The sequence below is a fragment of the Myotis yumanensis genome, unplaced genomic scaffold (assembly GCF_028538775.1).
Source record: "Myotis yumanensis isolate MYYU_CA2020_CCGP unplaced genomic scaffold, mMyoYum1.0.hap1 SCAF_4, whole genome shotgun sequence".
In the NCBI taxonomy this organism is placed as follows: domain Eukaryota; kingdom Metazoa; phylum Chordata; class Mammalia; order Chiroptera; family Vespertilionidae; genus Myotis; species Myotis yumanensis.
In genome coordinates, this window is record NW_027223755.1 from 8,468,878 (window position 1) to 8,484,753 (window position 15,876).

Genomic DNA, 15,876 nt, shown 5'->3' on the forward strand with positions numbered 1-15,876 from the left:
ACCACAGACTTGGTTACCTTGTGACTTCTGCAGTTCCATTTTGCGTTGACTATAATTTGCAATGCAAAGGGTAGATTGGATATATTTATCGTGGATTCCCTGAAATCTAGTCTAAAATATATTGGAAGAGAGAAAATGGGAAACTGATGACCTGGAGTTCAATAAGATGTCCCAAATAATAAATCGGTTCCTTGAAAAAAATTCACTACATCCTGCATTATTCAGTCAATAAATTTCATCATTCATCATTTTTTCCCTTTATCCTGGAGCTATAGTATTTTTCTTTGGTAGAAAGATGAATATATAGGACAATTTAAATGCCTGTGATGGAGAGAGACCCCATCTGAACCTATTCTTTGTATTTAGAAGTGACAGTTATAAGAATATGTAAATGCATAGCACATACCACTTAGGTTTAAACATCTCAGATCCAACAACCAAGACTCCATAGAAATAAGACCAGTGCAAGATATAGAGAAGGAGTACCTTGAATCTTTGTTAACTTCTATAAAAGGACTGGATACATCCAAATAGCTGACCTCCAAACTCATAAATAAATAAGAAATTCAAACATTTGAATTCATTTCTTTTTCAAGAAATAAGCTTAATAAAATAATGATGATGATGATGATGATTAAAGTCTACATATGCTTCTAGTTCCTTTCATAACATTATTCTGGGTAATCAACTGTTTAACTTGCTCTAAACTTAAGCTCAAGGCAACAGAGAAAAGAAGGTAAAAATAGAGGTACCTAAACACAACTTATAAAGTATTGTGGGCAAGTCTAATTTCTGCTGGGACAGCATGCACTCTGTCCACATTTTTTTGTTTTTTATCTGTTTTAAAATATATTCTGAAATCTCAACAAATATTCTTTTTTAAAAAAAATATATTTTATTGATTTTTTACAGAGAGGAAGGGAGAGAGATAGAGAGTTAGAAACATCGATGAGAGAGAAACATCCATCAGCTGCCTGCTGCACATCTCCTACTGGGGATGTGCCTGCAACCAAGGTACATGCCCTTGACCGGAATCGAACCTGGGACCTTTCAGTCCGCAGGCTGACGCTCTATCCACTGAGCCAAACCAGTTTCGGCTCAACAAATATTCTTAACTTGCAGCATGGGTGATTTCATCACATTGAGAATTTTAGTTTTAAATGGAATTCTGACATTTGGTAGTAGATTTGATACTAAACTCTTTACTAAACCATAACTCTGAAGTTTTCAAGCTTAATCCCAAGTGCATTTGCAGAAGATATATAAAATGCAGACACAAATCACTTAGTACCCACTATTCTATGCCTATGCCTCACTCTTGACCCCATTTCCACCCTGATTTTTTTTTTTTTTTTTTTAGTAATTCTTCTTCTTTGCATCTCAACTCCTAAAGGTGATTCTAATTGGGTGTTTGAGTTGGGCATGTTCAGAGGCCCCAGACTTTTAATTCTGAAATCTTCTCTTTTGAAAAAATTATAAATTTTTATATTTAAAAAAAAAAACCTGCTGGAAATTTTCCTCCTAAAATTGCTTATCCAAGCTTCCCTGAGCTTGAAGGGCAGCGAGGCCTGTTCTATTGCCCCACCAATGCCCCAAAGCACCACGATCTCCTTGCAACAGAGATTACAGTTGGAAGGCAGTAACTAGGCCTCCGGAGATGAACCCTTCTGTACATTTTTAAAGATCAGGCACCAGCCCTGTCCTTGGTGGAAAAAAAAGACAGCAGATACAACCACTCTTTGAAGCAACGATAGCTTTATTATATCTCCAGTGCACAGTATTCAAGAACAATTTTAAATTCACAAGGAAACTTCAGAAACTCAGACTGAACTGCGTCATGACCAGAAACACCAGAGATTGGTTTGAGGGCCTGGCTCAGGTACATGGACCCTCCCACCTGTGGGCAGGCTGAGGCTGGGGGCAGGGAGAGCTGAGCCACAGGTTGAAGGCCTGTCTCACTTGAGCTGCTGTGGAGACTATCTTCCCAGTTCTACCAGACATTCTAAAGATTTCCATTTTTCCTCCAATCTCTGAATTGTTTTTTTTTTTTTTTTAAATTCCCAGTGAGATAGTGGGGAAGGGCGTATATTTATCTCACAGCTTTGTGCATTTCTTTTGTTTTGGTTATTGTTAATCTTCACCTGAGGATATTTTTTCATTGACTTTTAGGGAAAGTAGAAGAGAGAGAGAAAGACAGAGAAAAATATCGATGTGAGAGAAACACATCCATTGGTTCCCTCCTGCATGCATCTGACCAGGTCCTGGGCCAGGGAGGAGCCTGCAACCAAGGTATGTGCCCTTGAGCAGAACTGAACCTGGGACCCTTTGGTTCCCAGACCAATGCTCTATCCACTGAGCTAAACCAGGTAGGGCACAGATTTATGTTTTATTGTTCATATGATAAAAAAAACTTCTTTTAGAGTTTATATATTTTGCCTTTAGTTAAGCCCCATTTTGTTGGAATATAATGGTCTTTAATAGACCATAGCATGTTGCCAAGTCTTCTAATTTATTTGTTTAATATAAATAAATTTAATTAAAAAAATTCAGGCCCATTTCAACTTTCCATGAAGCATGAAGATGATGGGGTTGGAAATACAATCATGATACACTATTACTATCAAGAATATACCCAGGTAGCTCAACAGGCATGGCTCAATGGCTGAGCGTTGATCTATGAACAGGAGGTCACGGTTCTATTCCCAGTCAGGGCACATGCCCGGGGTTGTGGGCTCAATCCCCAGTAGGGAGCATGCAGAAGGCAGCCGATTGATGAGTCTCTCTCATCATTGATGTTTCTATCTCTTTCTTCCTTTCCCTTCCTCTCTGAAGTCAATAAAAATATATTTTAAAATAATTTAAAATCTTTTTAGATATACTCAGATAGACTTGGGTAACTGTACCACCTGCCACTCATAAAGCTGAAACCAGAAACTACGGCCACATTTGTTCATGTATACAGCCCAAATTTATGATGATATTCTACCAACATCATGCATTTCAACAATTGAGCAATTTACATTTGTCATTATTTTCATTGTCTAACACGTAACTTAACAGTCCTTAGTGGTTAAGAATCTAGAAAAAATGTAAGCTACGAAATATTTTCTACACAAACTCTTTATCCACATATATTGTATATTACATCATATACTTCTATCCTTTTATAATCATACTGCACTGAAGATTAAGTTACATACAAATCCTAGTCTCTAATGAGTACTGTTGATTTGTTCCCTTATTATGTGGATACCTGCGTATGCTAATTCTCATGGTCATAAGATGTTCTCACGATACGTCAAACTACAGTTCGGCACACAGACGTCTGTCCTCCTGATCTGCTCTAAATTCCTGATTATACTCTGTGCCTTTTCTCTTCCCATCTGTGGAGTTATTCTAATCAGTAGATCTGGGTGTGAGGACTTCATGGTCCCCGCCCCCGACGCAGTGAAGAGCCTGGGCTTTGTGACAACCAGGCTCTTAGCTACTAAGGCTCTTCCACTTCCATCTGAGCGTATGGCTTGTATCCATATGATTACAATTGCTCAAAGTCTGACTCTAGACTAGTGGACTGGGACTACCATTTGACATTCTCTTCTAAGTGAAAATGAGACTGGCGGACAGGATGGCAGATGGTCCCATCAATCACCTGGTGGTGCTTTTCCTTTGCCAGTTTTCGGGCGCTCATGTGGAGGGTGCGTTTCCTTCTCCTTTTCTGGTTCAGGAGGCGGGGGAGGCGGCGGTGGCGGCAAAGGTGGAGACTCAGCCAGGAGAGCTTCTTCCTTTTTCGCAGCTTCCTTTTCTTCTAGTTTTCTTTTAACTTCAAAAGGACGAGAAGAATGAACTTTGATTAGGAATCTCAAACACCTACCATTTCACTTGACCTACTAGTAACCACCTAAATGGATATCAACTGTCCGTACTGATTTAAGGCTACATTTATGTTTTTGGGCTCTCCCTTAAACTATCCAGTTCTTAAGATTTTCAGCCTCGCTGCTTGGTAGGAAATGCCATTTCCCTCTGATGATGATGGTGGTGAGGCTGGGATGGGAGTGGAATGGGGAGTGTGTGTGTGTGTGTGTGTGTGTGTGTGTGTGGCTTGTTGAGGGGGTGCCAAATGTAAAAGCAACAATCTAAACATAGCTAATGTGGTGGAATAGGAAAAAAGGATTATTTCAAAATTTCCAATGGAAAAACAAGATTTAAAAAAGTGTAAAGAGAAGGTGAAGAGCAATGTGATGGAGGAGGTGGGGGTGGGGTGGAAAAGGAAGGGGAAGGAGATGTCAGCACCAATGTCTATGAGTGAATAGATGTAAAGCGCTTAGAATAGCACATAGTACGCCACTGAGTTTTAGCAGTTCATTCATTCATGTAACAACCATTCGCTAAACCTGAATTGTGCCTTGAAAGAAAGGAAGGGCTGTCACAATAAGGTAAGACTACCACTACCCACCACCCGCTACTATTCCTACTGCTGCTGCTGCTACTACTATTACTGCTAGTACTATACTACTAACTACACTACAAACAACACCAGGCACAGCTCTGGTTGCTGAAGATACAACAATAAAACGAGAGAGAAACATCACTGCCCCGTGAAGCTTGCACTCTGGTGGTGAGAGGCAAACCATCCATGTGATGAATAAGTTAATTTTTTAAAAATATATTTTTAATGATTTCAGAGAGGAAGGGAGAGAGAGAGAAACATCAATGATGAAAATCACTGATTGGCTGCCTCCTGCATGCCCCACACTGGGGACTGAGCCCACAACCCAGGCATGTGCCCTGACTGGGAATCGAACCGTGACCTCCTGGTTCATAGGTTGGCCCTCAATCACTGAGCAGTGCCAGAGAATAAGTTAATTTGTATGAGAGGTTGGAAGGTGATAAGTGCTAAGAAGATAAATAGAACAGAGTACAGGGGATTCGAAGTGCTGTGGGGCAGCCAATGAAGTTTTAAATAGAGTGCTGAGAAGGGCAGGCCCATTGAGAAGGTGGGGTTTGAACAAAGACTTGAATAGAGTCAGGGAGCCAGGCCTGTGGGTAAGGGGGGGAAGAGTGCCTGGCAGAAGGGACAATCAGCCCAGAGCCTTGAGTGGCAGAGCGTGGCTGGCTTGTGTTTTCCCAGGCTCCTGTTATTGTTAAGGCCCTTTGTCTTACATGATTCAAGTTCACCCCTTCTAGCACACTGTCCTTGCCCTCCCGGACCTTCAAGCCCTCCATGCTGGAAATGGCCACAACTTTACGGCCTGCACCCCTGGCAATGAGTCCCTACATGGCTGTTTCTCTTTGGACATCCTCCCTTGGCCCTTAGATTATTCTCTGCAGTTCAGCAAACAAGGAGATTTCATTCTAGGAGATCTGTTTTCAAAGTAGAAATTAACTTTTTCTCTGATTATAAAGTAATATAATTACTATTTTTTTTAAAAAAATCAAACAATTTAGACAAATAAGTAGAAAGGGAAATGGCCCGCTCAGGTTCCTTGCCTTTCTCCTTTCCTGACCATCAAGTGCCGTAGAGCCTGCTGGACTCTTTTCCGTGCATATTTAAAACATAGACACACTTTTAAAACAAAAATGAGATTACTTACTATATAACCTGCCTTTTCCTATGTAACTACATATTATGGTCACATTTTTGTGGGCATCAGAATATATATAAAAGTACCACACCCTTTTATTTTTTAACAGAGTACTAAGTAAATGTTTAATATGTTAATGATAAAATATTTGTTAAAAATAACTAACTGATTCGACTGTAGATCTTAGACAAGTGGCAGTACAGTCTGCTAATGTAATCGGCTATTAGAATGTAAAATCTTTAGAAAAATGTTAAAGTGAGACGGATAGCTGAGAGAATCAAATTGCTTCTAACATGCAGATGTTCGAGGCTACAGCTTAGAATCAGTCTGGTTTTGCCTCCCAGCCCAGGCTCTGAGATGGCTCTGTGAGGTATGTTCCTCATACCTGACCTTCCAATAACATGCTAAGCCACTTAAATAATCGATGGATCTGGTTTTTATTTTGTCCGAAAGCTTTACGTGGGTGTTCCAGGAGCTTGTCTTTCTTAGTGGGAGGTCCTAGCCCCCAAGGTGGTTGTGCCTGATACCCGGGTGCTACTTCAGTGTCAGGCAACTGACATATGATGGTATGTTGGTCGCAAGCCTAATGGAGGGGGGCGGCTGGAAGTTTTAGAATCCTTGTGATACTAACTTGGACAATTTTTTAATTAATCCAAGAAACTGCAGTTGCCAGTTTAATTAGGGGTAACTGATAAAAGGGAAACATTTTGCAAATCATTTCTCAAGGGTAGGATTCCACTTGAAGTCTGGCATTGACAGTGGATGACTCCTCATCCCATTCAATAAGTTCCAATTGTACCATGGAACAATTATTATTGGTTAGATGAAAGACAAAGGAGGTCAGGATGGTTTGACTTGGGTAATATGTATCCCAGAAGCAGGCATATAAGTCAACAGTTCCTAATCAGTAAATTCACACCAACAAGGGGAGATTGAGGAAAATAAACTGCCTAGTGTTCCCCTCCCAAAAGGAGGATTCACGCACTGTTTCCTTATAAGGCTCAGGTTGACAGAGTGATATCTTTACCCTTTTCTATAGCAGCCTTAATTTTAACTCTGCTATTGGTGTTTTTCATATGAAAACAATGCTTTCAGCTAGATGACCTATTTTAATTAAATTAAAACAAAGAGAAAATATTTTATTTAGAAACATCTGTGGCAGAAAACTAAAACCAGAGGTATAAGACATTTGTAGATGGCATAATCCAAATACAAAATAGGACTTTGTGATCACACTCTCATTCCCTCCTAAATTCATTAAAACCATACATTTTGATTATATGAGCTCAAAATTATAAAAAAAATATAGTTACCTTTATTCTCTTTTTTAACCATTTCATTCATAACCACTTCTTTCACTTTTTGGCATAAAGACTCTGTATCTACTTCGGCATTGATTTTTATCAGAATATTTTCCGGTTCTGTAAACCATTGCTCCAATAAAGGCCAGTTGTCCAAGAAACCTATAATTCTACAATATCAAAATATTATATAAACATCACATACTGATTGAAATATTCAAGTAACATTATGCATGATTTATCTCACATCCATATGAAAAATCACACATTGCCAATCTAGTTAAATCTGAAAGACCAACTTTAAGAACTCTGCAGGTAATGGAAGAATATTCACTTTAAAGAAGAAATTATTTAATACCAAAAAGCCATATTTTTGAGGTGTATGAAAGAGCAAAAGAAGGTTTAAAATAGAATCATTTCAGGAACCTTTTAGTGGCAGTTCAGTTCTCTAAGGATACATGGTCTGCACTCACAGGGGAAGAGCTGAGTGCACTTTTGAGGGCAGCTCCAGCCTGAGCCACCTACGTCATCTACTCTTTTCTTACGAGATAGAAGTTGAAGAGATCGTTGAGTAAGTGGAGCTGGTTCCGACTTACTTGCTTTACTCAAATATATTCTTGGAATGATTCTTGAAACTTTCCTGTGTTCCCTGAGAGGCAGTAGGTTTAATTAATGTCACTCAAATTACTTGTCCCTGGCTCACTATGTATTTTTAGACTCCTCAAGGTTTCATAAAATTGTTTAAATTTTCTTTTCCAATGAACAAATTGCATGCAACCAAAAGAATAGTTTCTTTTTTTTTTTAAAAAAAAGCTTAACTTCATTTTAGCAAACCAGAAGTAGTTTTAGAACTACACTCTGTAGTCTGCTACCCAGCTCTGAGATTTTACGGTTTTCATCAGCATTAGCTGAATAGGGGCTGGATTAGGATTCCATATAATGAACTTGTAAGTTCCTGTAACCGCAGAGGGAGGTGCTACCTGATTTAATTCTTTCCTCCCAGGTTATGGTGACTGGTGCTCTGACTATGTCAGCAAGCTAGCACGCAACATCAAAGCTACTTAGTTTTGCTCTACCTGTAAAAGACTGCTAGGAGATACATCTTTTCCCTGGATCTGATGATCCCAAAGGGACTTGTTGTCAGTCTGTTCAAAGGACAAGAAGCAAGGACACTGAGTTTTATACTAACCGATGCTGTATTTGGTCTCTTAAATTCTGGTCACCACCCGTATCTGGTGTTCTAGCAGCTACATACTGATCGACATCTTCCTGAGAAGTCTCCGTTGAAAATGCTTTAGCTGTGACATGAAAATTACCTAATTAGATAATTAGCAAAACGAGTCAAAGTTGCTGACACGCTGTTAAAATGTATTAGGGTGACCTGCCCTTACTCTCTCCTGCTTGGACATGTTTTCTGAAATAGATGTTGTTAAAAGCCTTTTCCCATAGCTTGAGGCCAGCAGGGGCAAGATAAGAAGTACACCCTCTGCCTGTTGGACCTGTGCATTCTCCTCCCTTGACTCCCTTGAACAACTCATGCACCCACATCCTGACCCTCTATCGCATAGTTTTACCCTAAATAAGAGGATCTAACCCCCCTCTTGGGGCCGACACCGACACTGGTCTCAGCCCGCTGTGAGAAAATGCAATAACATTTCTTAAACTCTCACAGTGTCTCTTGGCCTGGCTCCTGTCAGCGTGGACATAACAAAATGTACTGATGCAAGAAAGTCAAATAGATATGGCCCCACCTTTGGTCCAAAATGACTTAAAATGCTTAATAAGATGTTGAAAGAGTGTAGTTTTGGGATCAGAATTTAAATTTTCCTTGGAAATTGGAGAAAACATAAAAATACAACAATAAAGAGGAGTTGTGGTTTCAATGGAGAGGGTCTCAGGATTAACTATGAAGAAATGACAATGAAAAATGATGGGTCATCATGAATAACAGACTAGCAAATGATTAGAAAACCATCAACAGGATGTAAAATTTAAGAATGAAATAACAGGGTAGACATAAACTCAAATATGCATACAAGTTATTTGTCAGTATTATATTACTAATAAAGTAATTTATCTTTCTTTATAGACCCTATGATCTTTCCCTAGGGTAGAATAAATATAAAGGAATAGACCACAAGAGACCAAAAACAATAACAAAAACAATCTCAACAGCTCTGATTGATCTCTATTCAGAATTAATAGTATAAAGCCCAGAACACTCATAAATTTAAAATAAATAGAAAATCATGAAGAGGGGGGGAAAAGCCTTGTACTAGATTTAAAAAAAAATAGAATTACTCAGGCAATACAAAAGAACATTGGAGAGTGAATTAATGGTGTTCAAGAAAATGAATGACCCTCACAGGATATAGCAATCAATTTTTCTCTATCTACATTCATGACAGAAAAAGAGGAACTGGATTTAGAATACAGAATAACTCTCTGGTTATTGATAAAACTCAAAGATGACTGACATCAGTAATGGGTGATAAAAGGAAATTGTGGGAGCTTTTCTCAGGAGATGCTGCCATGCACCATCTCAGGGTCACTTTCTTGTGTATGTCAAGGACTTCAGCACATGGATGAGCATTGCTCTCTCCCCAACCCTACTCCTCTCTACCTCCGTCGCTCACTACCATGGCCACATCTAGGATTTTGTGGTCACCTTGAATGGCTCCATCTCTACAATCTTAACGATTTATACTCTGATGATCTGTCCAGTACTCCCATGTCACTGATGAACTTCTTTGACATCAGTCATTCCCTAAACATCCTTTTCCACCAAATTAGCAGCATTATCCTGGCTTTGCTTTATTTTTTAGCAAACCAGAGTTGCATGTTTGAACACTTCAACTTCTCTCCCACATCTAATAACTTTAATTTCTGTGTTGTGGCTTATACTAATATACTAATATCAGTAGACATCTTAGAAAAAAAACTCTGAAGAAGAGACCCCAAGAGCTTCTGGGTTGATGAATGCATCCACATTCTGGGAGGAGGGTGCACTCCAAGATGCACAGGGACACTTCCAGACCTTGATCTATGTACCCCTTTATCTGGCCATTCATCTACATCCTTTATAACATCCATTATAATGAACCAGTAATCATAAGTAAAGTGTTTCCCTGAGTCCTGTGATCCATTATAGCAATTTATCAAACCCAAGGAGGAGTCAGGAAGCCCTCATATCTGTAGTCAACTTAGATAGAAGTATTATTAACCTGGGGATCCACTACTTGAGATTGACATCAGTAATTGGGTGAAATTTTGTGGGAATGAGTCTGCACTAACTCCATTAGGTAGTGCCAGAAAATAGCTAAATTTTAGGATACCCAGTATCCTAGAGAAATTTAAATTGTAAATAAGGTCATTAAAGGAGGAGGAGGAGGAGGAAGAGGAGGAGGAGGAGGAGAAAGAAAGGTGCCCAACTTACCCATGATGTCATTCATGCGATCCAGTGAGGAATTATCTGAAATGTCTAATAATATGACAAAATCAAATACACCTGGGGAAAAAGGCACATCTTTGGCAGTTATAGGATCAACAGCCAGTGTGAACATTCGTGCTTTCTTTTCTTCCAGTTCCATGAGATTTCTGGTGCAACCTGTGAGAGCTTGCTCCAGAAGCTCTGCTTGGATCAGTGTCATTGGAAATCCATCGAGGACCCAGCCTTGATCCACAGGTATCTGACTAAATTGAAAATGGACAAACCATGAACATGTCGGTAGGCATAAATACGTTAGAAATAATAATACAATGAATCTTTCCTTTATCTTTCTTTCAACTTCATAACAATCTCCTCCTGTATGAATATTATTTATCTACTAGAGGCCCGATGCATGAAAATTTGTTCACTCGGGGTGGGGGGTCCCTCAGCCCGGCCTGTGCCCTCTCACAGTCTGGGACCCCTCAGGGGATGACCACCTGCTGGCTTAGCCCTGCTCCTCGGGGGATTGGGCCTAAGCTGGCAATCAGACATCCCTCTGGCAGCCTGACAGCCCTCGGGGGATGTCCACTTGTCAGCGGGGAGCAGACCTAAGCTGCAGTCGGACATCCTTAGTGCTGTTGAGGAGGCAGGAGAGGCTCTCACCACCACCGCTGTACTGGCAGCCATCAGCCTGGCATGTGGCTGAGCAGAGCTCCTCCATGTGGGAGCTCACTGACCACCAGAGGGCAGCTCCTGCATTGAGCGTCTGCCCCCTGGTGGTCAGTGTGTGTCATAGTGACCAGTCATTCCCAGTCTTTCTGCTGTTGGGGTCAGTTTGCATATTACCCTTTTACTATATAGGATAGAGGCCTGATGCACAGGTGGGGGCCAGCTGGTTTGCCCTGAAGGGTGTCCTGGATCAGGGTGGGGGTCCCGCTTGGGTGCCTGGTCAGCCTGGGTGAGGGGATGATGGCTGTTTGCAGCTGGTCCCACCCCCTTCAGGGTGGGGGTCCCACTGGGGTTCCTGGCCAGCCTGGATGAGGGGCTGATGGCTATGGGGGTCCCCACTGGGGTGCCTGGCCAGTCTGGATGAGGGGCTGAGGGCTGTTTTCAGGCTGGCCAAGCCAGCGATGGAAGCTCCCAGCCTCTCCTTTTTTTTCTTTTTTTTTTTTATTCTGGGATTTATTTACCTTCTATAATTGAAACTTTGTTGCCGCTCCAGCTCTGAGGCCAGGGCCTGCTGAAAGAAGGTATCTGGGGTTTGTTTAGCTTCTATAATTGCAACTTTGTTGCTTAGAGTGGAGCTCAGAGCCCGGCCGCAGCAGGGAGGAAGCTTGGCTCCCTCCATCACTGGAGCAAGCAAGCCTCCTGCTCGCTTCAGCTGCGTGGCTGCCGGCCGCCATCTTGGTTGGGTTAATTTGCATATCCTGCTGATTAGCCAATGGGAAGCGTAGCGGAGGTATGGTCAATTACCATTTTTGTCTATTATTAGATTAGATAGTAAATTTTTAACTAATCATTCACTTGCTTAAAATCCTTCTGTGGGTACCTGCTGCCCTCCAAATCTATTCTAGAGGCAATGACATGGTATTTAAAACTACCTGGACACAACCTCCTTACCTATCTTCTCTCTCACAATTTTGTACTATTTACTTCAAACAAAGTGATCTCCTCACTGTTGTGTGAGTATGAATTAGTTTGCACTTTCTAGATTGTGTTCCCAGGCAGTTTCTCCACTGAAACTATTTCCTCATCTATACATAGTGGGATAGCATACCTCACAGGGTGGTTGTGAGAATGAACTGAAATGATACATTTTAAGACCCTAGTACATAATGGGATACTCACAATGCCAACCTGGGGAGTTCTTCCTACCTCACCCAAGCCAGCATGACCACCTGATCTGAACTCATCTTTCATTCACCTTACCACACAACTGGTAATTATCATATTTCTACTTAGAAAAATTCAAGTGAGTCTCATTTATCTCAATTAAATTATAAGTTGGGTACAGACCCTCAGTATAGTATCCTCTATAGAGAATGGGTGATCTAAGAATTATTTTAGTTCTTTAAATTGGAAAACAGTGTGAAAAGGGTATAAACTTTAACTTTGTTCTTCTAAACCTCTAAATTGTGCACAATTGAGATTTTGGTGTTTGGATGAAAAGTTATGATCTTGTTTCTTTTTCTGTTAGGACTATAAAAAGCAGGAAAATACCTCATTTTTGCTTTTATAACTTGTCCAGAGTTTGGTAAAGCACCACATAGAATCGGCTTGTTGGCCCACAATGGAGATGTTTCTTGAGCCCCTCGCCAGCTCTGTGGGATCCCTCCTCCACCCACAGTCTCAGGAGCTACTTCAGAGGGAGGAGGTGGTCAGGGTCACACTTGTTCAGCTGTCGTGTGATGACATCAGGTGACATAGGGTGAGAAGACCTGGGCATTGGCTCTGGCCACCCTACTAACCAGACATGTGACCGAACTGCTTCATGGAACTGCCACGTGCCTTACTTTCCTCATGGAAAACGGATGGGTTTGGACCAGATGAAAGAATTTCAAAGTGACAGCAGTCCTCTGAAGGCACCTCAGGAGCAGTGGGGGTGGTTGTGGGAGGGCAGTGACGAGGGTAATGTGCAGATACGCGAACGCCACTGAAGCCAAAGCTAAGATCTGCTTTATATAGGGTGTCCCAAAATTCACGCAAGAAGTAATTTTGAGAGAAAAAACAGGTTTATAATTAAAAATTGTAAATGTTTTATTAATTTATAAAGTATACAGTATAGGGTTATGTGTGGAATAGCACATCGGGTAAATGGCCCCCACAGTTTTGCTGGCACATATGCAAAGCCGTGGTCTTCATTGTCCCTGCTCCTGGGCCATAATTGGTACTTGGTAATGCTTATCAAATTGGAGGGATTGAAATCAAAGGGCAACAGATATTAGAATCTGATTCAATAAACCAAGTAAAATTAGGCTTTTATTTTTGTTGTTGTTGTTAATGCTCACACAAAATTCAAATCTTGAATGAATTTTGGGACACCCTATAGCTGCTTTTTTTCATACACAATGTTTTGAACAAGAAGTCCCATAGGTTATACATATTTTGCACCAGTTCTGAGAAATGTTACAACTAGTCAAATGAGATCCCTTCCAGCTCTGAGGGGGAACATCCTTGTGACCCACTTTCAGTACTGCATTCTAGGAACAATCATTCCAAGATACATCACAATGGAGAAGCAACTCAAACCTTTAATAAGGTCTTAAGAAAACTCTAAAGGTCGAGTCCATTCCAGATGCAGAGCACAACTTCCCTAAAACCTCCTTCCCTCCCTCTCTCACGGGTCTCATGTTTCTTACACAGCACAGCTACCCCATTCTATTTCCTCACCCAAACCAGCTCTCTTTCATGGTAGCTTTTTGATTCTTCCCCCCCCCCCCCCCCCCCCCATCCTTCCAAACCTCATCTCTTTATTATATGTACCAACTGAGCTTTTATGGCTTCTTTTAATTTGCCCCTTTACTGTATTACAAAGAAGTCCTATGGAGAATTCTCCTTCCTTAGAAAAGAGGAAGATTACAGAATTACACCCTATTTTGGCTTTTCTTCATCCTCTATCACATGGCACCTCTGTGTTCTGCACATAATTAATTCTTGCCTGTGCACCTCTACATTCTCACCACCTTCTTACACATCACTGCTCAAGCTTTGGATCCCTAAGTTCGTACCCTCCTCCTGAAACACAAAAAGAGGAAGCACATTGGCCTGTGAACCCATAGTTAGAGTCTCTCCCGTCCATAATCCGTCGTCCATTGACTTTTCTAAGTAGTACCTGATTTCTCTTTGAATGTCTCACATGTTATAGAAACTGACCTGAATTAGCATCTGGGTGAACAAAATATAGTTGGTAAAGCAGAAAGTGAAATATAGGCATGTAAATAACAAAATATATCTTGATCTTGCTGTGTTTTCTTATATAGATTAGTAGTAGCATTCATTAGATATTAAATATAAAATATTTCTATATTATTTTTATAATCTCTATATGGTAGAGAATATATTAAATAGATACACAAATAATACTCACTTAATAGCATTTACCATGATGTTAACTAGCAATGTGTCAGAAACGCTCTTTCCTTTCTTCAGCAATTTTTCGGATTTTGCACCAAGCTGAGCACGCATCGTGAACTATAAAAATAAACAATGGATGTAGAGTACAGCTACTTTAAAAAATAAGATTCTAAATATTTGGAGAAAAAAACATGAAATGGTCATTTTCTCTGATGAAGATTCCAATCATTTGTGACAATTCCGGGGTCAGCCAAGCATTTAAGGAAAATGTGTATGCAGATTTTGAGGTTCCTCCCTTGTGGCTCCCTCCCTTCCAAGATCTTCTTTAATTTTCAGCATCCCAAACTTCATCCTCTAATAATTCAAATCAGAAAGATGGAGGCTTTCTGCTAGAGTTCTAGCAGCTCGTGCCATGTAGCTGGGGCATGCCTCTGGTATGACCTGCAGAAGCGTGCCTCCTGTCCAGCGATGCTTTCTTCATTCAATGGTCACATTCAATATGTTTTCTGCCTGGTGTGTGTTTGCTGCTTTGCTTTATCCACCTGCTGCTGGCCCTCAAATAATAAGCTTTTCTATTTTGGCCAGCTTTAGAAATTCATCTGTAGAAGGGCTAGTCCAACAAAGCTACTCTATTATATCAACTTCCCTGATGCCGCTTCTTGACTCAGCCACCAGACTGAGCATTTTATAGGCTAAATCAGGGGTCCTCAAACTACAGCCCGCGGGCCACATGCAAATACAAATATTGTATTTGTTCCCGTTTTGTTTTCTTACTTCAAAATAAGGTATGTGCAGTGTGCATAGGAATTTGTTCATAGTGTTTTTTTAAACTATAGTCTGGCCCTCCAACGGTCTGAGGGACAGTGAACTGGCCCCCTGTTTAAAAAGTTTGAGGACCCTTGGCCCGCTAAATGATACTACATCTCTACTCAATACCCAGCAAAGACTCCCCTTTTTACTCCATATGTCCTATCATTGCCTGTAAGGCCCTGATGGCCTGACCCTCCTCTCTTCCTGTGCATCTGTCTAGTCTCATCCCCTACTCCTCTCCCATGGTACCAAGCACCTTTCTGCCTCATGGTTGTCATCCAGCTCTTCTCTCTTCCTGAAGTGCGTCCTCGGGTCCACTTGGATGACTCTCTCAATCTTCCTTCAATCTGCTTAAACTTCACCCTCTCAAGGAGGACTGCCCCATGTGAAACAGCAACTTCCCCCTGTTCCATCGCCTAGGTCCCTGATGCCCCTTACTCTACTCTGCTCTACTCTACTCTACTACTCTACTCCTCTCTATTCTACTTTTTCTCTTCTCCTGGCATCATCACCATCTAATAGACCATACAATTCATTTATTTGTGTGTTTGTGGTTTATTTTCTGTCTTCCTCTATTAAAATGCAAACTCCATTAGGTCCATAAACTCTTTTTTTGTTCAGTGATATGTCCCAAATCATTAAAACAGTGTATGAAACAAAGTATAACCTTTGAATTGAA

The 15,876-nt window shown here is 40.8% G+C and overlaps 1 protein-coding gene across 4 annotated transcripts in view; it reads right to left on the reverse strand.

Annotated features, from left to right (window-relative positions):
* The window catches only part of LOC139008524 (sperm flagellar protein 2-like), a 130,424-nt gene that overhangs the window by 58,170 nt on the left and 56,378 nt on the right, over nucleotides 1-15,876 (reverse strand). For all 4 annotated transcript variants that reach the window (XM_070411843.1, XM_070411842.1, XM_070411841.1 and 1 more), the window contains 5 exons: nucleotides 14,401-14,504; nucleotides 10,320-10,576; nucleotides 8,073-8,181; nucleotides 6,896-7,053; nucleotides 3,650-3,820 (listed from right to left, as the gene is read on the reverse strand). In XM_070411843.1, coding sequence (XP_070267944.1) covers nucleotides 3,650-3,820; nucleotides 6,896-7,053; nucleotides 8,073-8,181; nucleotides 10,320-10,576; nucleotides 14,401-14,504 — 799 coding nt within the window. The remainder of the gene's footprint in view (nucleotides 1-3,649; nucleotides 3,821-6,895; nucleotides 7,054-8,072; nucleotides 8,182-10,319; nucleotides 10,577-14,400; nucleotides 14,505-15,876) is intronic.